At 39.9% G+C, this 23,765-nt stretch overlaps 1 protein-coding gene across 9 annotated transcripts in view; it reads right to left on the bottom strand.

Moving 5' to 3' along the window:
* LOC124304592 (afadin) overlaps positions 1–23,765 on the bottom strand; it is a 116,045-nt gene that overhangs the window by 48,715 nt on the left and 43,565 nt on the right. For 8 of the 9 annotated variants that reach the window (XR_006908233.1, XM_046763045.1, XM_046763017.1 and 5 more), the window contains exons 2-6: positions 15,596–15,707; positions 14,187–14,379; positions 11,961–12,242; positions 9,453–9,736; positions 8,187–8,286 (exon numbers count right to left, since the gene is read on the bottom strand). Coding sequence is in view for 8 of the 9 variants with exons in the window: in XM_046763017.1 (XP_046618973.1) it covers positions 8,187–8,286; positions 9,453–9,736; positions 11,961–12,242; positions 14,187–14,379; positions 15,596–15,707 (971 nt within the window). In the remaining variant the exon portion in view is untranslated. Of the gene's footprint in view, positions 1–8,186; positions 8,287–9,452; positions 9,737–11,960; positions 12,243–14,186; positions 14,380–15,595; positions 15,708–22,203; positions 22,384–23,765 lie in introns of those variants that run through there. The other variant, XM_046763035.1, reaches the window with a different exon arrangement.

The raw sequence follows: 23,765 nt of genomic DNA, 5'->3' as shown, positions 1-23,765 counted from the left end.
GGTACTACCATTGTAATCTCGAAGAACGAGACTCGAAATATAATTGCTACGGTAACTCCGTAAAGTTTGCTATTATAGGTATTGTAAGATCCTACGTTAATTAGGAAACTGTACAACGAACTCGACATGACTTGACAAAGACCGGTAACTGAGTCTAAAACGTACCGGAGGATGTTTCAACGTCATCCTTTCACGACTTGGCGAAGATCGTCCAAGGTAAGAAGCCCCTGGGCTATTTTCAGAAGTGTGGAGCGGGAAGTCCGCCTTTGCCAAGCGTCACTTCCGTTATCTTTATTGCAAACTCTGACCGGATGCAGACGTAGTTACGCCGCGTAATTACAATCTGGGCTTGTCTCTCCTGCAGAAGGACGTTGAACGCCGAGTTGGTGATAAAAAAAAGTTTTTTTTTCATTTTTTTTATCACTAACAGTGGGACAAAGTTGTTTAAAATACTTGAGGAAATTTCAAACTGAAACTTTAGTGTCAGGAATGATGTTTAAAAGTTCGGGAGAGGTTTGAATTCCCTTTAAAATATAACTGCACGCTCTTGCTAATTGTGAATTCACGTCGATGTTAATTCTTTATCAGATTAAAGAGGTTGGTTAGGCAAAAGTCGATACTTTTCATTAATTTTATTACAAGGTATTCGTGCATTGATTGTTTGGAAAAATACTGCGTTTGTACGGTACAAAGACGTCTTTGAAAATGCGAAAATAGAAAATACCGAAATTGTAAACAATCGTATGCTCCGACATAGATGCTTTATTTAAAATGGCTTCGAATTTGGTAAAAAAATCTCGTAAATTCTTTCTGATTTTATTCAAAAGACTATTTTCCATAAATTGACTAAAACAAATTTTCTTTTTTTCCAGTAGTCAATTCAGTATTGCCATTTGTTGATTACGATCAATAATTATCGATGTTGTAAAATTATGTATTTAACGGCTTTGTGGAAAATGATATTTTGAGTAAGTCGGACCATCGCAAAGTGAAATCGAATGAACTTCCTATGTTTCAAGTAATTTCGTGATTTGAAACGAAGCAACGATATCAAAGCTTTAGTATAATTCCAGTATTTTCTATTTCTGTATGTTCGAAGGTATCTTCACATCTTGCGAATGTAATAACTTGACGAATACTCAACTGTACGACTATCTCGCAACAAAATGAATTAAAAATGTCAAATCTCAGCCGCCAACCAACCAACCAACCTCCTCAAATTAAAATCTGGTTCAAATGTAAAACCTTTCAAATATTTCAAAAACAATTCTCAATACCTTTTCAACTGCATAATGAATCAGACAGTCTTAACGGCCACAGTTGAAACGCAGACGGTGCATTAGCCATCTGGTTGATAATAATAACGTCACTATCCCATCAGCGCAGAGTGCCAGTCAGTCTGATAATCGTTGACACGTAAACGTAACGTATAATACGAACTTTCGAACGAAGCCGAGCAATCAATTTAATATTAAAAATATTTTACCCCCCCCCCCCCCCCCCCCGCCACACACGCTACGGCAAGAGCAGCTCGTCCATCTTTTTCCTCTTATTTTTTTTTTTTTTTTGTAGAAAACGCAGTATTTATCAGCGCAGGATTATCCTCAGCTTAGCCTCGATCCTGTTCGTCCTTATCCAAGTTCTCCTCTATTTGCGCGGCGGGACTCGCGGAGCGAAAGAAAAATGGAGCCAATTTAGTGGCGGCCGGTAAAAGGTGAAAGGGTAGTTTGTTCCGCGTAACCCACACGAATGGTCTTGAAAGTACGAATAATCCTTCTGCCAACGCGCCGAATTTTCACCCGCCGTTGTTCCTCCGAACCTGGTTAATATTTCATCCTGCGCTATTTTTTTTTTTTTTTTTTTTTTTCGCCTCAGATCCCCGCCCCATCTGACCTCGATATTTATAGATATATATATATATATATATATATATATATATTTATACAGGCATGTAAACGCCGTGTTTCTTTCATTAGCCGCGGCCATTGAATCCGCGGGAAAAGGTTGCCAGCCAGTAACCCTTTGATGCAAATATCTCCCTCGAGTCAAGATTCAAGTGGCTCCGGCGGCTGCGACGCTTTCATCTCGAAGCTCCTCTGTTTCATTAGTCAGGTTCAAACCGAGAGACTCGGCTCTCTGCGCGCTCTCACCCTTCGGTAAGATATGCTACGATAAAAAATGAAAAAATAAAACAAATAAATTTTTAAAAAAAAGTACTCAAAACCGAACTTATCGCGGCTCGTGTACAGCGGCTTTCCAAATTCTTGCCTCTCCGTCTCTCTCCTCGTTGTAATAAGCAAAAGGGAAGAGAAAGAAGATCGAAACTGAGTCACGTAGAGATCGGAAAGGACGGCAACGCGGTTCGACATCCTGCACAGCAAATTGAATTACAGTTTACAAGGGGTTGCGATTGGATTAAGTCCGCGTGCCTAGATACAGGGTAGGGTAGGCGAACGCGACAGAAACACAAACACGTGATTCGAAAACCCACGGTTTACAATCTACATGCTAATCATCTACTGACCTCTACGCGCACCTACAGTCCGCACTCTGTAGTTTCAACGGAGCTTACAATTAAGACCTGTGTTTCCGTACACAACGCCGGATGCAGCTCGGAGGAAATAATAATTGTTAAGTGCTTGCGTGAATTTCGCGCTTCGTTGTTCGTTAGTATCTGCTTCGTTTGAATTAAGTAAATCGCTCATTACTTCTAACAAGTAGTTGAATGATTTCATCAAATTTCACAGATTTTTTACTAATTTTGTGAGTGTACGTTGCATAAACAGTCATTGTAACGTGAACGGCTAGGTATTCTGCTTAAGAAACTGTATGAAACAATTGTGTAATATTAATAAAACTCCGACAATTTTGAATGAAATTATTTACTGTTTCGTAGCAACGACATATACGATGCATTAAGTTATATCGTGGCGTCAAACAATCGTGTATAATAAGTGCAATTTTTTCAGTACGAAGGTTCGTACCCTACACCATCGAAGAAACACTAATTTTTGTGAGGAACAAAAACATAACATTCCATAACCACGGAGCTTCGACGATTTTCACCATTTTAGTTCAGGTTTTATCAAGTTTTGTTGGTAAAGAATTTATTTTTTCTCTTTAATCCTTATTTTAGATTCGCGTAAGCCGGACAGACAGAATACCGAAATCAATTCCTCGTCGTTTCTGTCGACATCTCTGGGGGAAAAAAAAAAAAACTATAAAAAAACAAATCACGGCAGCTCAAATACACAGACAGTCGCTTTATGATGAGAGTTCGGAAAGAGAATCATCGAAGGGAATTTGGGCCATTGGACTCGGTCCATCGGAAGCTGTTCCGTTGCAGGAGCGAATGATGCCTCATACGTACGCAAATTAGATTTCACATTGGTGTATTGATACGTACACATATATGTACATGTATAAATAAATCGTATAGGAATTATGCAACAAGAGTTACGTGCGCGGTTGTTGCATCATCACGCGTTTAGTTACGTTAGAGGCAGAGTTCTCTACATACATTATATGTGAAGCATATAATTATATACATATATATATACCCATGAAAAAGCCGTGCAGGGTGTGCTCCGCTATGCAAATATAACTAACTGCGACGTAACTCTAATGCCACGGAGGAAAGAATATCGTCGTTCAACCGGCAAAAATAAAAAACTTTGATGTCGCATCGTCATCACTTCCGGAGTAAATTTTGCGATTCCATACTGCAGTATGTAATTTTATATTACTTTACGATTTATTATACTTTCTACTGCAGCGTGATTTTCATCTCAGCGCCACGCGCGTTCAGCCGTAAATTATTCCATCACTCGGCAGAATAAATGCAAAGATGAAAATAGAGAAAGAAAAAATAAAGAAACAGAAATCTCGTCGTTTCGTGTGTAAGCCTCCTTTGTAGCTCTTTTGCATATATTCGAAGAACCATCAGCCGGCACCCTGCGACAGGAATGTTTATGATTTTAAAGGATATAAAATTCTCTCACCTGGAAGGCTACGACGACGAGATTCCCAAAGTGCCGCTCCGATTTTACGATAAAAGACCCATCCACGCTTATATACCAGGTTATTTCCTCGCAGGTCATTTTTTGTTTTCTTTTTAAACTATTTAAACTAACTGTCACAAATTTCAATAGAATTTAAATAGAAATATAGAAGAGCAAGAATATGTATAATTGATTAAAAAATACAGGTATAAATTCTACAAATAGAAAAAGTTGTTGAATAAATATAAGTAGGTTGTATTCAATGAGATTAATTATAACCGAAAGTGAGAAAAATTCTTAATTAATCGCAAGCTTTTCTGGCTTACTGGAGAAATTTATATGACATGAAAATAAAATCTATTTTTCCAACAGTAAAAAAAAAAAAAGAGATTATTCCCGAGGTATAAGGAAACAGAAAGCGACTGGTTTCAACTTCGCTTCTAGGCTTAAAAGCAGCCGGGAAGTCGAGCGAGTAGGGTTGAACGAATGCGTGGTATTATTAGAATATAAGTTTTTATATTTATTGATTGATCTGTTAAAGGTGAAAACGAAGCGAATAACTTTGAAGGTAGATGAGAGACGTGCGTAGGTCGAACGGTAAAGACGATGTGTGCCTTGGGACGAAAGCAACGAAGCGTAAGTGAGTGCAGAAAGCATAGTGCATAATCAGGGTTCTGGGAATGAGAGGAGCTATATAGATAGGTATGCACGGAATGTGCGAGTGATTGTTTAGTCTGACGAAATGAAGAGGCTTCCGGATAAGAGGGACGAAGGATGAGTTGTGAGGGCGAAGAGGGATCGAGCACGTAACGCCAAAAATAAAAGTCGAGTCCTAATTAACACTTGAGATTAAACTTTCTCGACAGAGAGCGTATGATATTCGCTATTTTAAATTGTCAAAAACGACGTGAATTACACGTATAAAAAACCCTTAGTTTTCATTTTGTGAAGAGTGAAAGAGAACGAAAAAGCTGAAGAGAAAAAGAGAGAGGGACAGATATGTGTATGTATATATATACATATATACGCGTTATGCGATATAAAAGCAAAGAAAAAAAAAAAAAAAAACGCATCAAAGCCAGCGAGTCGGCTGAATCCTGCGAAACAGCTATTTCGTTAATAGAATTTAAATTCACTCATCTGAATTTTGTTTCGAAGGTTGGAAATTTGCATTTCACGCCAAGAGCGCGCGAATTCTGAAACCGGTAAATGAAGCCCGGGGCTGAATTTATGCTATTAAAACAATACCAAAAACCAAAGCACTAGGCGACGTGTGTAAAAGAGGGAGATGACTTGAGATAGGTAAAGGAAAGGGTTGCCTGCATCGATCTAGCATCGCGGAAGCTTTGCGAACACGCGGATAAATGGAATATGGCTGGTTGATTAAATTCTCAAAAGCTTTCGGTCTTTCCCACTGCTTTTCAACGGGCGATAAAGCTTTTCGCCTGCAATTTTTATCGCGATAAATTCTCGAGAAGATTTTCTGCTGCAGCTTCGAGGATGCACGTATATGGTGCATTATGTGTATATATATATACGATGCATCCGATTGCCCTACATTGCGAGAGTTCAAAGGCAACTCTCGTTTCGTCAATGTTTATTTTATTTTTTCATCAAATAATCGAGCCGCGTATTGCAGTTCGGAAATATAAATGTGTGCACGGTGATAAAAAAATTTTACATATTCATAGAACCTTTCGATAAAATCCTGCGAGAGATTCGCGCCTGTGAAAAATACGAGCGACCCGACGCCTCGGGGAATTGGGATTACGCGATTTGGAAAGTTGCAAGTATCGAAAAATTTCACGCGATTTTAGAGTTTGTTGTATACCGAAAGTTGTTGTACAGACGAAGAAAGATCGGAGTATTGGTATTGGACGCGTAAAATCTAAATCACACGCAATATTGCGCAAATTGTGTTATACGACATAGAAGTCATTTTGTACAGTCCTATAAAAATATCAAATCCTATGTACGCGTTGCGAAAATATAAGTATTATAATCTATCTGTCTTTTTTTCATTTCTAATTATTCACTTTCTATAACTTTTGCAGAATGTGTATAAATAATTGACAAGAAATCTTTTAATTTTCCTCTCTTTTGAAGCGGTCTTTTATTTTCACGGAAAGCTTTTTTACCCTTGGACGTGTAAGTTAGCTACGTAATTGCAGGGATAATTTTCTATGCTGGCAGACCCTCCCCGGTGCTCTTGACTTCCGAATTTCTTCATCCCACGCCGAATCTAATGCCATTTACTAAAGGTCAGGTAAGGGTGCATCGATCGGTATTCGCGTAGGATGAGAAAGAGACTGAGAGAGTGAGAGAGAGAGAGAGAGAGAGAGAGAGCTTTCATCCTAAACCCGAAAGCCTGTTGTGGGATTTCTGAGGGACGCACGGAGCCCCATTACCGAAAATCTCTGCTCTACGAAATCCCCGTTATACCACGTGGACGAAAAGTACGTGCCGCTGGAAAAGCGAGTTCGCAAAAAGGCTGCTGATATTTGATATTATACGGCGTCCTGCCAGATTCCGTAGTATCACATACAAAGTGTACCTTCGCGAAGAGTTGAAATTTGTGACAAGAAATGACGTGTGTTTCAAAATTTTACAAAACTTCTCATGGGTTTCCAATGATTTTATAAGAATTTCAAATGATTTCATTGATTGCAGAGTTTGAACTGAGCTCAAATTTAACGACATATTATTAAAGGTGTTTTAGTGTTTTTAAGAAGATCGGTGTTCATCCTGTTGTAAATTTGAAATATATGTATATACACACAATTGTCTACATCCCTTCCCGAATAGTCCACATCCTTAAAAATCGTCACGTGATATTGCAAGAAATATTTCACGCCAAGTACTCGTAATAACGTAGCTATTTACATAAAAGACTGAATTATAAATCTACTCCAGTCTTGGAATATATACGGGAGTAAAAAATTAAAAAGCAAATAAAAAAAGCCTTTACGTTACGAGGGAAAAAAATTCAGAAGACAAAAAATGATTACAGGTAGGTGTAACTTTATATTGGAATTTGCATACAGCTATCCGCATAAACTTTTCAAATGGATCAAGTAAAATTCGAGGAGATTTTATGCAAATGTTTTTCAAGCAGTGACAACCTCGAGGATATTTCCAGGACTTTTAGGACTGCCAGGAACGACGTGATAGACGTGTATACCAGGTTAGCCCAGGAAATAGATGGATAAATTCTATTACCACACAAGAGGAAACTTGATAAGAGCTACTCCTCCACTTTACGTCAAGGTCTCGGACTCGACAAGGCTTCGCGTGTATGTGCGAAATGAGAAGGGGGCTCTACATCGAGTTATGGAGGGTGGCTACACCCACCATAAGTGATGTTCTACTCTAGGCGTACAATTCCCTCCCTATACAAGTTTCTACCTAGTTTCAATGATTATATTTTCTTTTCTCTCTCGCAGATTGAATCATCTTTGATTCCGTTCTTGTAAATTTCTCCTGATAAAGACGGAGTGTTTGAATACATGTTAAATGTGGATTGAATCTCTTTCGAAAACGTCTACGCAAAGTTTGACGAAACAAAAATAACCAAGCGAGTTTGGTTGATCCTCGACACGTCCGAGTAACCGAATTTCTATTACCGTCATTTTCTTCATCAATAACCGTGAAAGATTTCTCAGACGCTGTACGTTGCATTCTTTTATAACCAGAGCCGTTGCCTTGCTGCGAACGAGCCTCAAAAAATTGCGTAAAAATCCTGACGATATTAGGCCGGTGGAAATAAATCTCACTCGTTTTATTTTACGATCGAAAATTCACGGCACGTATTTATGGTTATGAGCACGGTTGTGCAAACAAAAATCTTGAGAGAATTTTCCACCTCGAATTGCGACGAAGCCGCGTAAAAGCAGCGATTCCGCAGTTTTCAAGCTAGCCAAGTTTACGGCGAAATATTACAATACAGATGTGAAATTTTTCGTTCAAACGTCAGCGTTAGGTCAAATACAGTTTTGTGAGGTTGTATAATAAACGGGGAGACGTTGAATCTCAAACTGTACTCGTATATACTGAAAATTCTCTTCGTATAAATATTTAAACGGAGATGTATCCTTTGAAGTTCCTGCAGCATGACGGATTCAAATGTCAAGAGCATCGAGGGAAGAAAACGGGGGCAAAAGAATAAAGAAACGGAATAAAACTTACCCCGTGTCGTCGGATGATTCATTAGTATAGCCAAGGGACACTCGTCCTCGTCGAGTATGTATTCCTGGTTCGGATTCGTGTTCGTGTTCTCTCCGTTCACCTGCAACAATTCACCGAAGAAGAACTTTTCGATTAATACTTTATTATACGCGATCTACTTTCTCGTTTAAATTTATACTACGCTCTCTTACACCCCGCTTACTTCATCGCCCTGCGCCTTGCGAGTCTGTCCTTGGTCACAGGGCGGCTCGAATCAATTTCAATTAGAAATTCCAATCTTATGGTAATTTAATAATGAAACAATTTAAGCGAGCTAAAATGAGACAATTTTTCCTCTAAGATCAATGTTTTCCTCACTTTTTGGACAGCACACTGAGAAAAATTACATAATTTGTCTGCTGTTGCTGGACAATAATTTTAATAAAATTGGTGAGTATCGTGACAATAATATTGTTGGAATTGCAAGGAAATGTAGTACTAGTATCTATTTAGTGTAATTATTCTTGTCAATACAACATTTTCTGGTTATTGCAAGATTGAATCTATTCATTTGGTTTGATGCATTTTTTTCAAATCCAAATAAGGTGTCAGTACCAAATTATCGGAACAGTTAGAAGAAAATATGGTACGAATAACCACAAACAAAAATACAGATATATACATATACATTTAACATGCACTAGATTTTTTTTGTCGTACCTGAAACTCGATCGAGTGATCAAAGTAGAGGAATAATTTTGAAATAATAAAATTTCACGAAATATTGAAAATAACTGAAATCAGAATTAAATTTCAAAATCGAATTCGCGTAAAAACTCTTCATTTTCGGTCAAAAAAAAAAAAAAAAAAATAGAACGGAATACTACGTTTAAGTCACGTTAGAATGATCCGTTTTCTACAGTTTACAGAGTCAGTACCGTCCGAAAATAAAGAGCGATACAAGCATGTGCTTCCAGTTTCCTGCAGACGAGTGTGTTTGGTCGGTGATGCAGTAAACTGGAACGACTCGTGGAAGAAATCCGCCGTAACAGCCCTCGTTCGGCTGTCGGTTCTTACCGACGAGAATTTAGTAGGTTTCTACTAGTTTTACGAAAAATAACGTAAAAACCTACAGTTTTTGCAGAAAAATAAGTCTCCGTTGAAATGTTTAAAGAAAGTTTGTCACTCCTTTCCCTCTTCCTCATCTTATAATTCTCATCCCATTTTGATTCGTCCTATTTCTGTACGAAAATTTACAGGAATCTGCAGAACGGATCGAAGTGTTACCTGGATCAAACAATATTGCTGAGGATCAGCCCGGTCGAGTCCGTACTTTGCCAACATTTCCCTGACAACGTGAGCGGCCGAATCTCTGACGCTGAGCAAAAGCGTCTTGTATGGTACGTCTTTGCACAATGCTTCGCCATAGATCTTCAAGGTACCGCCTGTGTCTGGACCACCATCTTTGCTTCTGAATTGCTGGAGCTTTCTTTCCAATTTTTGTTGACGTCGGCGCCGCATTACCGCTTCCGGGTTTGATATACTTCTTGTAAAACTTGTCTCGGGAAGTTCTGTAACAACAATTGAGACTCATCGTGAATTATCACGGTTCGCAAATAAAAATACCGCAAACTTTCTGGACTTCTCAAGGTCTACAGTTCTTCAGGTTTCAGTATTTGATTGTTCTTCTCTCCTTTCTTTATACAAAAATGAAACTTCTCTCGTAGTATTATATGTGAAGTAAATTTTTATTACGCATCCGTTGAAAACTATTTTTTAAGTTCGAAATATTGCGTGGGGAGAATTTTAACTCAGAAATGAGACCTAATTTTGCGATGAAAAAAGAAACGATGTATCTACGCGCTCTCGAGTTTCGATAAACAGCAAATATTATTTACGAATCGTACAAGTAATAACACTGATTAAATTACGCGTTAAGAAACTGACACAACGAGCATTTGATGAATAAGTTTCAAGCATTTTTTCCCGTAGATAATTTAAAGAAATCTTCAATTTTTCCCTGATTTCTCAGGCATGCAATATTCTAATCTTGAATAATTATACGGTTTTACAAATTAGATGCAGTAACGAGTTGTGAAATCTATTTATTTATATTTTTTTTTTTTTTTTTTGAAGAAGAAGAAGAAGCAGAAATTAGCTCAGAATAAATTATATGCATGGTTCTTAGTGAAAGTTCATCGACAATTTACCGTTGTGAAATTGGGAGCAAATTATATTACACGATACATCTCGTAGACTTTATCAACCGTCAATTGTATAAATTATAAAGCCAAATTAAAAAATTTACTTGTTCATCAAATTATAATTCAAATGAATAAAACTTCGCGTATCTTGTAGGAAAAATAAATCATATAAAAATCAAGTTGAAACAAATAAGACTCCAAAAAGTGGTTAAACTTTTTACCACGTAAATTCGTCGACCGAGCTCTAGTATGAATGAAATGACGCGATTTCTGCTGTAACCACCAACTGCTAATAAATCGCTTACAAGCTAGTTTAGTTGTTGTAAAATCAATGACCATTCGCGTCGCGATTCAGCGCGCCTAGTTATGCGGCCTTACCGCTTTCTAACTAATCCCTAATTAGATGTTAGCGCATGATTTCCGAGTTGCATAATTTCCTCAGAGATACACAAACCTCTCGACCTGCGTACACAACTTGTAACGTGCATTCTGTGCCCGTGTATAATATACGTATACGCAACTGCATGATAAATTTTCCCGTGAAATATCGACCGAACTACGGAAAGTTAGGAATTTAGCTCCTTGGCAACCTACTACGGCTAATCGATCCTATGTCAAAGGTCCACATTTCTTAGAAAGAACAAGTCTAACTGTATTGAATTACAAACTTGAAAACTTTAATCAAAGTCTTCTCGATAGATACGGTCGATTTCATTTCTGTTATTTCTTTTTTAGGGATATAAAAAAAAAAAAGTTTAAAAAAAGAATTGCTGGTGAACTAAAGACCTCAAAAGCTTAGCGACAAATCGAGGCTTTCCTCTAAACGTGATCGATGATCAAGTTAATCATTAACCATCGAAAGTTTTTGCTCGTTTCTCAATTTTCATACTTCACGAAGATGAACATGAAGATTTTTTTCAACAGTCGAAAGTGAAACGAATAATAATAAAGAGGTAATCATTTTTTTGGTTCACATTCGTAGAGCAAAATTTCATTGAATTGAGAATTTAAAACTCAATTCCGTTATATTTTTATAATATAAACGATAGCATTATTAATATATTAAAAAATTTATTAAAACTATAATAAAGCGAAGCTTCGAATAGACGAATATTATAGTTATCCAAGTATGGATTTCACGAGATTGAAGTTGGTAAGAGTACTGTAATAAACAGACGAACGTAAAAAAATCAATATAATTTTTAAAGCTTGCGGTAACTTTAAAAGAGTTCAATTTGCAACATATAAATTATTCTTCACCAATTTCTACCCTTATTCAATATCACTGTTTCGATACGAGTGAAAGCGTGCAGGTAACAACGATCTTTGCAAACAAACCGACTTTTTTCCATCAACCGTTATTCGTACAAGTATAGAAATTATGAATAAAAAAGCATCTTATTGTTAGCGAACTTTAAACTTTGCGACTATTTGTTGTGCAGTAGGTAATTTTTAAGCGTACTTGGAAAAAAAAACTGTAATGTTCGTGGGTTTGAGAAATATCTTCACATTCTTTGAAAACAGAACCCAGCCACTTTCCAATTTATATATATATTTAATATATATTTATATAAAAAGCACAATTCCTCACCAGTATACAATTTTTCAGCAACGCCATTTTGGTCTACAGCAATAACACTCTCGTCTTGTTCGCCGGCGCTCTTTAGCCGGCTAAGTTTCTCCTGCTTTTTCATTTGCTTCTTTTCCCTCCTGCTGAGTTTCCGCCGGAAGCTGGTGCCTTCGGAAAATCCAACACCCTGGGCGTTCGTCTTGTCGTCGATCCTCCGTAGCAGGAATCGACCTTCGCGATCATCGATGTGCCAATTGAGCTGGACCAGCAACGGTTTTTCCTCGAGGCCCAATTTTCGTTCCTCTGGTCCGCGTGAAAATGAAAATATTACGATGTAACGAAGATCGAGGAATACTTGAGACGATTAAGGCCAAGCGTTAAATCGCTGCATTTCTACAGCCACAACGACATCCGCCGAGGTGTATTGTTTACCAGATTCAAAATCTAGGCGCGGTCTCTTCAACCGCGTCACGTCCGGAACAACCAGTAGACAAAATAGACTTATGATACGCAGTTGTGCCACGCTGTTGACTCGCGATTAGTTATTTACTGTTTGAAATGCCACGAGCCGTGCTTTTGTAATTTTCTATCGACGTGATACGCATAGGGCAAGATAAGGAAGAACGTGATACGAAATTAGGCTACCCCTCATCGTCGTTTTGGTACCACGCATGTATTTATATTCACATACCTAGATGTTATACAATTATTAAAACGCTCAGGCACCAAAAGCGAAATGAAGAAACTACAGGATATCTTGGCAAGTTAAAAAAAATATCTGAAACGTTACAATTGTTTATTTAATACACCAATGAATGATTATTTGTTGCCTGCAGATGCGGCGAATTCAACAGCTGTGATACGGGTATGCTAATTGCATCGATCGTATAACTACAGTACTTCGATTTTGAAATTTACAGGTGTCGAGACGTTGGAGGAACTGTTTTTAGCCACGGGCTACGGAGAATATATACGTATTTAAATTAGAAACAGTATTAACATACTGGTTATTCCGAGTTTTAAACATCCTGCGCGAAACTTGTAACGCGTGGTGATAATCCGAACGTGAGTTAATATACGGTTGATTATGAAATCGATGTAGTAAATTTCAACGTTTACGTTCATTCAAAACGAAAATTATGCATTTATTTCTGTTCGAAGATTAAGTTAGCTCTATAAACAAGCGGTTCGGTTATTCGTTTTTGTTATACGGAATGTGAGTGGGCATATTTCCTAGTATTATATTAGACAAATTTAATCTTGACTTGTAACGACGATTTTATACCTGCAGGCTTTAGAGTAAAGTTAGTTAAAACTTAGTTAAATAATCATTAGGCTGGTGTAAAATTCTTTCCTCGAAATGACGTGTTGTTATTCTAGCAAAAACGACTTTTCATCAACTAACATAATAATCTGTATATTTTGCATGATGGTGCAAGTATCTGAATGTGGATTATTAATTGTTGACAAGATATTGATAACCAAATATTTTGCTATTCTACAGAAACCATAGGATTCAGCAAGTAAAAGCGACTCGTGAAAAATTACGAGAAAAGATTTCTCAAGAACTTTACCGTTTTTGGCAATTTTTGTTTGCGGTAAAAATCTGACGAAATAAAAGCTCAATTGTACGATTGTATTAGTAATAAATCAACTTGCATCACGTTGCTAGTTTTTATGCAATGTCACGTTTACCTATACACCCAATTGTCATTGTCTTCTTTCAAGTACAACAATTATACCCAGGCATGTGTATAAAATAAGTAAACTAATCGCCCGTAGCCGTCTAGAGAATAACGAAAAAGGAAGAAAATGATGAACGATCGGTCCGTTTCAATCGTTGCGAATGACCAGAATGTCTCGCTGTTGTAAACTACAGTGACAAAAAGTTGAAGGTATGACATTTGTCAGAGTCGCGGCGACGATATCAGATCAATATACGGTAAGAAAATATGGTATTCTCTAAAAGCAACGCAAGAGAAATAAGAAGATGAGTTGATTTTTTGGTCCGATCCTAAAACTCGGGGTGACCTAAAGAAAAGATGCAGACGAAATAAGGGAGACTTTCTCTCCCGATAACGAAGGGGAATATTCGATTTTGCTTTTATTTCTTCCTCTTTTTTATCCGGATTTACTTTTCTTACGTACAGGCACTGTCTCGCTTCTCAGACAGGAAAATGAAATCGTGAAAGCGAAAACATGCCGCACGAGAATAAGTTTGCGGCAAAATATATATACAAGACTCACCTCCGTTCTCGTGGATCTCGTACAGAGCATATTCGGGCACTGACAGCATTCGCATGTCGGGGCGAAACTTTTCAATAAGAGTTTCGATCACAGCTTGGCTCGTAGCGTCCGAAGCCACCCTTATGCATTTCGTCGCCACCTTTTGCCCACTGTCTTGGAAATAGAACCGCATCACCCCGTGGAACTCCAATTCCTGTACGGTAAAAATGATATGACAAAGTGCAGTGGTTCGGTCTGCGAGGCAAAAAGCATCGCTAAAGACGGGCAAAATTTATGATTCACCGGGAGTCACTTCGCAATTCGATACCAGTTTACGCCATTATGCACGGCACAGGATTCTGGATTACGAAACTTGTACAAATAACCAGTCTGACAAGACTTTGCAGATTTTCTTATCGATTTCTGCGCCGTCAGCGTTTTTAGAAAACGTTTACCTACGGCAGCAGACCGTGATTCCGAACTTGAACATTTCGAACAGTTTTCAAACGAACGATGCCAGACGAATACCAAATTCTTCGACAGCTAGTCGGCATTTCGGTCAGGTTTGACCCGGCTTGGATATGGTTGGTCGTGTGTAAAAACTATAGGTTTAAAATACCAAACCCAGCCGAGAATAAGTGAAAAAATATTGTCAAAGAGAACCGATGACAAAATTAACTTTACCAGATTTATTATAATAATCAAACTTTCAGATACAAAAATTTCCAAGTCTCAAGTAGTAATTATACCTAATCCAATTACTCTAACAATAACTCTACGAATAAGTATTCAACTTTGAAACGTACCAACGTCTCGTAAATATGACTCTTGCATACGATTACGAATGACAATCCCATTATATATACAGTAAAAAAAAAAAAAAAAAAAAAACTAATAAAACTGTAATAAAATCAAAAGAAGCCCTTGGGGCACTAGAATTCTTCAAATATACGCCGCGTTTCAAGGTGCAGCATGCTTGAATTTATACGCCTAAATAAACGGTCTTTTGTTATGAGAATTAGAAGACGTTCAGCTTCGTAGCTCCTCGTACATTGCCCGTTCACCTCAATCCCATCACATATATACATATATGGGCAATCGTAGCCAGAACACGAGTCTCCGGAGAACAGTTTCCCCGTCGCCAAAACGACCTTGGTACATTTGTTTCCCGAAATACCTCATTCGTGTAGCGAGTTAGCGGGTGTCGGCATCGGTTTTTTGGGATTGGGGTAAAAAAAAAAAAAAAAAAAAAAAAACCAGGGTACTATGAAAACCGGAGTAACTGAGTGACCTTGTTTTGGGGGGTGAGATCACGTGAGTCCACGTCTTCCTACTTCACCGAAATATTCTGCACAAAGTAGAATAAAACCGGCAAAAAGCTAGTCTATCTTAATTATCACAAGAAACAATGTAGTTTGGTGCAAAATTACCTCGTTCGGTTCGGACAATTCGAACAAATCGAGCCGATTAGCATTCCATTGTTGGATTACCCCACGGAGGGCTTCTCTCTCCGCCTTCTTGTTAGCCGCCTCCGCTGCCATTCTGGAAATAACAAAAAGTCGAAAAGAAACAGGGTTAGCAAAAATTAGTCCATCGACGAATGAATAAAAACAATATAGAACAATCGTTAAAACCATACGACGATTAATCGAACCTGGAGATTCGCGGACTGCCGCGCGTTTCATTCCCGCGTCAATTGAACGAATTAATCCCTTCCACATAAAATCATGGCCTCTACCACATACCCGATGTTCACGTTGGGCCAAAGAGTGAAAGGACAAGTACGGGAAGCGGAATACAATATAATTCACGTAGTGTATCGAGGACGCGAGTACGTGTTTATCTTTGGAGTCAGTGGGTCGCAAAGAGTGAATCGAGCTGGACATACATATCGTGTCCCGAAGGATACTTCGTTGCATTCCTGAAGGCGCGCATTAGCACACAATGCGGGAGGGGCACACCCGGTATATTGAAATATTACGAAGAACGGAACGACGGGCTAAACCGGCATGGAGTCACACAGGAGAACGACGGAATGCCGGTTGTATCCTGTCGGTATAACAACGGCTTTACACGGGTAGACGAGCATTGCACTCCAGGAATTCTAATTAACCACTTGATTATTCCCGCAACGTTGCGGTATCAAATACACGGTAACTCATGACTCGTCTCGGATACTTCAACGCCAGGTTATGCCGTATAAATTACACCCTTTCCCGATATCAGGGCATTGATCTAACAGTATCCGAATATCTGTTATTGCTGTGATATGACTATCCACATTGCGTAGGTACCCATGGCTGAGTATCCGCGGACCAGATGAAAAAAGACCTGGTTATTCGCTACCGTTCGTTAATTAGGCACGAGAGATTTGATGATGGGCAACCTTGCAAGGCTGGTCCTCGCCCCTTGGCTCCCCGACCTTTTCCCATCGGCACTTCAAGCCTCCGTAAATCGCAAAGTGACTAAACTACCCTGGGATAGTTCTCGCGCAATCTTGAAGAACCCCATTGTGCCGTATGTAGCTCGGACTTCCTCGAGTCGCTATTACGGTCGGTACTCCACCGGCACATTGCGAACATGCGATCAAGTCGTCGCGTTGGCACAACTGTGCGGATTCGTTGAAGACAATTGCACGTGTGCGTAATACGACGATCCAATGGACGACAAGCCGGCGAAAGTTTTTCACGATATATTTGACGAATTATGGAACGACAACTATTCGTCGCACACCTTTTTTCCTCGCAAGGTTATCCGATTATACTCCAGCAGAGAAAATTTCTCTGCCCCTTTTCTTCTTGTAACTTGAACAGAGAGGCCGTGCCAGAAACGAGGTACCGTATTATAGTCAATGGAATTCTATTACGTTAATCCAATTTCTTCGAGAAGTGGGTGGTAATACTTTGCGTGACCTGATACGCCGTATAGTTGGTTCGACTTACGGAATAAATGAATATTGCGGCTGTACAAAGGGCATCGAAAACGGAAAATCCTGGTAGATGTAAAACTTTAAAATCCTTTAAACCCTTTAAAATCGTCTTTCCTTCCTCACATCTTCCTCTCATACGGTTCGTCTGCACGTTTTCCAATCAATCAAGAACGTACGTAACGAAAGAATTCGACGTTAAGATCACGACGCGAAGTCTCATCCACCGTACGCGATAATACACTCGTAATTATCTCGATTGTTGTACAACACTTGGCGTGACGTTTTCGTTTTTCTCACGTGGTCCGCATTCCTCGCGTATCTTTCGAGCGGCCATTGGTTAAGGCGGGGCGAAAAGCGTGAGTATTCCACCATCGTCATAAGAGGACTCTCTCCGACTCGGTTAAAGATGCCCAGACGATGAGTGTGTGGATCGGTGTAGTACCAACTACAGAGCGAGCTTGTTGTATTCCTACGACACCTTAACCGGGCCATTTTTTCTCTCGAAACCATTAGCGCCGGTGTTTAGGCTGGCTGTCGCGTTGTTTCAAGCTTGTCTTCTTCATTGAACATTGCACGAACGAAGATGTGTTCGGTTTATTACTACGTACAATTCAGATAAACATACGGCATACTTCATTTTTTTCAAGTGAAAACCGCAAGGCACTTAGATCAGTACGTTAAAACAAGCAGACAAATAGAATTTTCTTGTGAGAAACTTTCATTGGGCTCACGATCGGTAGTCGTCTGGCCTTTTGCGACCCGAAATCATGCAACAGTTTTATACAGTCAAAGTAAAAGCTGGTGTCGCGAAGAATGGGATCACATGTTGGTACAACGGCGAAATATTCATGATCCTTCGCGATATCCAATACTATGGAGAAGAAACACGCTTTAGGAATTGGCAAAAATGAAAAAGTAATACTTTTCAGATAAAAACGACTCCAGTTTTCGACGTCAAAATTTTCATCGCGCAAAACTTGGAACTAGAAATAATTGTCGTTACATTAGACACAAAACCCTGTATGAAAGGACCGGTTGATCTACTTGTAATCAGATGATATTTAACTATAAGAGATAACGTGTGTCGAGGAATCCTGACTTTTATACTACGAGACTATGACTCGGTAAGATTAGTCAAGTGAGTGATTGAAAAATAGAAAGAAAACTTCATTAGAACGGCTGGAGCAGCTCCGACAAAAGTGCAAACATCCGTTAACCGAGAAAGTTTCCTCTATGAAAGATAAAACGTCTATGCTGACTGAGTAAAAGCGTAGTGAAGCATGCGTGCCGGATTAACGAGTTGAATTTTTTAAGTAAAACCTTCTCAACGCGTAGAGACTGGAAACCGTGCAGAATGAACCGTTAAGTTCATTCGCGTAAATGAGACTTTTTTCATGAAGATAAATTACCCATTGAGTGAAATTCGGATCCCGGACAAGCATCTACGCTGTACGATATATTCGATACGTTACATAGTCGTAGGATACGTGAAGTTTTCATCAACTCGGCCCGAGGCTTTCCAAAGACGTGATACTATTGGGAGAAAATTAATAATTAACAAATCGTCGTTGAGTGGTTCACGCGTAAAACATTGATGTGAATAGACAATGAGGATTTTTAGAGTGCAGCAACATCGCTGAGAAATCGTCGGAAACAATGAGAGTTGTACCTACGAAGAGGTTCGATAGAGGAAACATGCTCCATTTCGCAAATACATTGTTCTGAAACGTGGTAGTGAACGCGATTCGACATACGTGGGTATGCGTTAGGCGTAGTGGTAATTCCGAGACGATAATGGTTTACGAAATTTTTTTATTTCCACTCTCACAAGACCGCGGAACACGATTCGGCGTTTAAACGTTTCTCCATAAAACCATTCACGTGTCTTCAAATACGCCAGGTCCGTTCCACACCTGAAGTGATCACCCCTTGTGTGCTGTTGGGAACTAGAAATGTAGGTGTGGAATATAGACTGCGTCTGAAAAACTGGTTCGTGGGAGTTTCTGGTCTGATTATGAATGGGCATTGAGAACATCCAGATGTCGATGAAACGTCTTTCTCATTTCATTTCTATTTGTATTTTTCTCTTAGTTATGAGCAGGTTGCAGTAAAATATAAAACTATCCATCAGAAGTGGAAGTTAATAACGTTAACGTAACCATGCATCGGGATAAAAACTTATTATTGGGCAATTTTCGGATGACTTTCAAGGAGTTGGCCTTTCAGAATTAGTGTATATTTGGTTCATAAGGGTTTATTAAATTGTAGAAAGTCACAAAGATGCGAATTAGCGATGTTTCCGAAACACGCGTCGTTGCGGTAACGTTACTAATTTCGTCCTCGTAACCATCCAACTCTTCAAAGTCTCTTCTGGAGATCTAGGTTGAGGTGTGTGAGTCCCGTGACACAAGGCTCTTTGCTAGATGGAGTTTTCGAGTTTAGGAAATTCTCGACTATCATGCCCGAACGACAATAACAGGAAACTTTAAAAGGTCGTACTTCGCATCGCTTCAGAGTCGGCTTTGAACGCGTTCTCAAACGCCCGGATATCAATCTGACTACTCTTACTTCGATGGTGATCAATTTATTCAACGACTTTACTTGCCACTTCTCTCCAACTTCTCGGTAATTAACTTCTTGTCAATGACCCGTAAAGGCGTGACCTTAAATGAATCTTTAATTACAGTAGAAATACGAGCTTATCTACGAACGAACTGGGTACCAAAAATTGATGTCTCGAATAACGTGTCGTGGTAGAAAAGTTTTTAATTCACATCCAGCGAGTTTCATGCAAGTTGTTTTTTTTTTTTTTTTTCTTTTATCGGAAAACTTGAATATCTCAACGACTTACGAACCACTCATACCAACTGATACGTTGCGGTGGACTAAATTCGCTCCATTTTCTATCCTACACTACTCACGACGACATCGTGCGCTATGGCCAGTTAGATCGTGTGAACGAAATAGAGCGTAGATCTCCATTGTCTTTCTATTTGCACGGTTGGCTGTCTCAGCGACAATTTCGTGTCATTTTCTACGGCGCAACAATTACACTCGGCGGATGTAAGTGCATGACGGCAAAAAGGAGCAGCACGTTTTACGATTTTCGATATCAAAAAATCTGTAGCATTCGTCGCGTGCTTTTCTCAAACTTTCGGTACCCAAAGAGATGGGAGAAACCTTGCTCAATCATCCAAATATCATAATATGCGAAATCGGTGCGATACACATCCAAGTTGCCGAAAAGTCTGTTTCACTTATCTGAAATGCGTTGTAATTAAAAACATTATGCAATGAAGCAAAAGTATTTCGAGGCCATGCTTGTTGTTGTTGCAAAATTTGTCCGCCGATGTACTATACATGGACCACTGCAGTTCTTTCGGTAATGATGTTTTAATTGCACATTATTACCGAGTCAACGAGGTGGAAAATAGTATCGAAGCGAGAGAACGGGATCTTTTCGAATTGCGAGCAACTGTGCAAAACAGGAAAAGAACGGCATCGTAGAACTACAAGAAGAGATACAAGAGAGTTCGTCGATATTAGCTGAGGAAAATGACGTCGACTCGTGCCTTTTTTCTCAAGATTGCCGCACGTCGAAAGGTGTGTAAAAACGAAATGAACGTGGAACTACGCCGCACAGATTTCGTACCTCTAAAAACAGACGGTCGTTATAAAATTACCGGCTAAATCATCAACTTCTCGGACAGTGCTCGGTTCCTGGGACCGTCTTTGTCATCGTTAATAAATATTCTGAATCATCACTTTGTCCAGTGGGGCATATAAATTTGAAAGAGAGTGCAGAGGTCGGATGTGTGTCACTCATTGACTACGCTTGCCGTTGCGTTTTTTGATTCGTCCGATCGCTCAACGCGCCCATTCAAGCTGCGCAACGTCCATCCGTCCTCGGTCCATCACATATCTCCCGGGCAAAGATATTATACCACCTCGGAATTGAAGATGCATTCACGCTGAGACTGCATCGGCCGTACCACCAAGAGGGGTCAACTAGTCGGTTTTGTTACGTGCATCGGAGTAAGCTGGTGAGCGTTAAACTGCAACACCAGCTGTGACATCGTTTCGTCGGGTACCATAAACTCCACCCCTGCGGCTTGCCGGGAGGGTATTTCCCCCGAGTGGATGAAATTCGTATCCCTTTTGCGATGTCGTTTCGCTCCTTCGCGAATGGGTAAAAGTAGGATAGATGTAAATGGGCTAGTAGAATTTATGCGCGCGTTTGTATTGTTTCTTCTCACATTGTTCGGTATAAAGTTTGCGAGAGAGAGAGAGAGAGAGAGAGAGGAATTAGAGGAAGCGGCGAACGACTGGATGGTCAAGACAATACCCTGCGCGAGTTTTACGATAATAAAATCAAAGGAACAAAGGTCACCACTCTTTTCAACGCTTTACTCGACTAGACTGCAGGGAATGGACCGAACCCGGGATTTCCACACTCAACGGCTTAAGCCTGTAATTCTCGTGCTAGTGTATGTTTCATCTTTATGGCACGCCTTGACGATTTCCAGGAAGCGTTTAAACGCTGTTAGAGCAAGTATCCTGCCAGTTCTCGTTCGCAAACGAACGTTTCTTGCAGTTATTGGGGCCACCGGATGCCGAGGCTTAACCTCAGGTGCCTGTGACGACTTGAAATGCGACCGACACGGCTCGACTACGTAACGTCGGATGTTAAATAGTTCGTATATTCTCTATTATCTCATCTGATTTCCTCGTTTCTCCGCACCGGGATTAAAGAGGAAATAAAGAAAGAGCCGGAAGAGAGTGAACGGAAAGAAAGTCAGGGTTGCAGCAGCCACCCACCTGCGTTTAGAATTATTTGTTCAGTCCGGTGATTATAAGAATAAATAATATCAGGACCGGATTTTGTAAACTTGTAATTCCAGACGTCTAGAGAAAAGAATAAGAAGGAGATAGAAAGGAATCCCTTCAAGTCTTAAAAGCGTACATGTACCTTAGATACATATTTAGTTTTTCTCCGCATTTAGGTAAATTATATGTACAACCGCAGTTAGAAAGCTGAACAAGAATTTTTGTGAAATCTCCTAGACGGCAGAAAATCTTGACAGTTTAATACCTGGTTTATATACTCACTCTTCTGGGACGGTCATGTTACCCAAAACTGGCGAGAGAGCAAAGTTTAAACCTTGCAACGTCTGCGGAACGTTAACGAGATCACTGCACTGGATGAACAATGAGAATTAGGCAAAGGACCATTCATCGAGCACATTCACGTATCGAATAAACTCACGCACGCACACACAAAGGCATATAATGATGTGACGCACTGAATATCACCCTGCCGAAACGTAGGCCTCGAACTCCATTCTCGGTGCATATCCCATGAAACTGCAGGTTCCCAAAGATGAGTAAATATAAACCAGATGGGGCTACGGTTCACACGCACCTCGTCACCATTGAGAAGAGCTTTCGCCGCAACGATGAGTTTCGAACACCGAAAATAAAAAAACGGTCAATACGATTCGAACGATCGATTGGACTCGATCGTTGAACGTCCGTCGACTCGGTTCTGACCGATACGCTTAAGAAGGGTCGCGGCGAGCAACTGACGCCACGTTCGGGAGCCGGCTTCGTCTGGCTTCGCGTTTCGAAGTGTCGGGCCCAAAGGGACCCCAGAGTGGGGGCGTCTTATGGTTACTGTCAGTTGTGGGCCTTGTTGGTATACGAGCCATTCTCGGCGTCCCCCATTTTCGAACGCCGTGGGCCTCTCGACAGCCGTGGTTTGCTCACGGGGTACTGACACGCTGGAATTTACACACTCACAATCAGCTACTACGGTATGCGTATCCTTCTCTTACCTTCGAGTACGCTACAATATCAGTGCCGCGTTTAGAGACTCGGGAGCCCTTCGCAAATTGAGAAGACGAGGAGCTGGGCACGATGTGATTATCTTTGGTAAATTTTTTTAAACAACGATTTTCGTGCTCAGTGATACGATGAATTACGGTTAATAATCAAGCTTTCCGAAACTCGTTTTACGTCACGTTGTTACTCATTGATAATTGGTACGTGATAGAAATTACGAACGAGTTACCATTTTTAGCATCGATCATCATCTGTCTGATTCTCGTTATCATCAAGCTTTCCAACACTTGTGTATAATGATAAGAAAAAATTGCGTTTTATATGCAATTCGTCGTCGTTGTAATTTTTTTTACCTCACATCCAGCGTTAATTTATAAATTGCACGAGAATATCATCGATATGTAACATCTGACGTTCATTTTGATCGATTGATTTTGCGTTTAACGTATCCAGGACTGCACTCAATAAAACAAAGAAATTAGCGGTCTGCCCGTGAGCGTTTTTTCTCCCCTCTATCATCGACGTTACAGGAAACGTACCCTGCCAAGCTACGCCACTGAGTATTGATATAGTTGTGTGGCACCGTGGCATTTTATATACGTGGCAGTGAGACCTGACGAAGTATTCGGCCCTTCGGCCCCGAAGCCTGAAGGCCCAAACCCGGGCCAGGTGCGTTTGACGCTACGCTTTACTGCATGGGAATGACGAATCCATCCTTTTTTGTGTATATGGATACGTTTTTCTAGTTTTTGTCCCTCTCCTTCGAGAATACGTGTTAATAAGAGTTATAATATCGAAATGTCGCTAAGAGAACCGAGAAGTAAACCTCA

This window comes from Neodiprion virginianus, chromosome 1 (genome assembly GCF_021901495.1).
Source record: "Neodiprion virginianus isolate iyNeoVirg1 chromosome 1, iyNeoVirg1.1, whole genome shotgun sequence".
NCBI classification, from domain to species: domain Eukaryota; kingdom Metazoa; phylum Arthropoda; class Insecta; order Hymenoptera; family Diprionidae; genus Neodiprion; species Neodiprion virginianus.
This window is presented reverse-complemented; position numbering and strand designations above follow the sequence as displayed.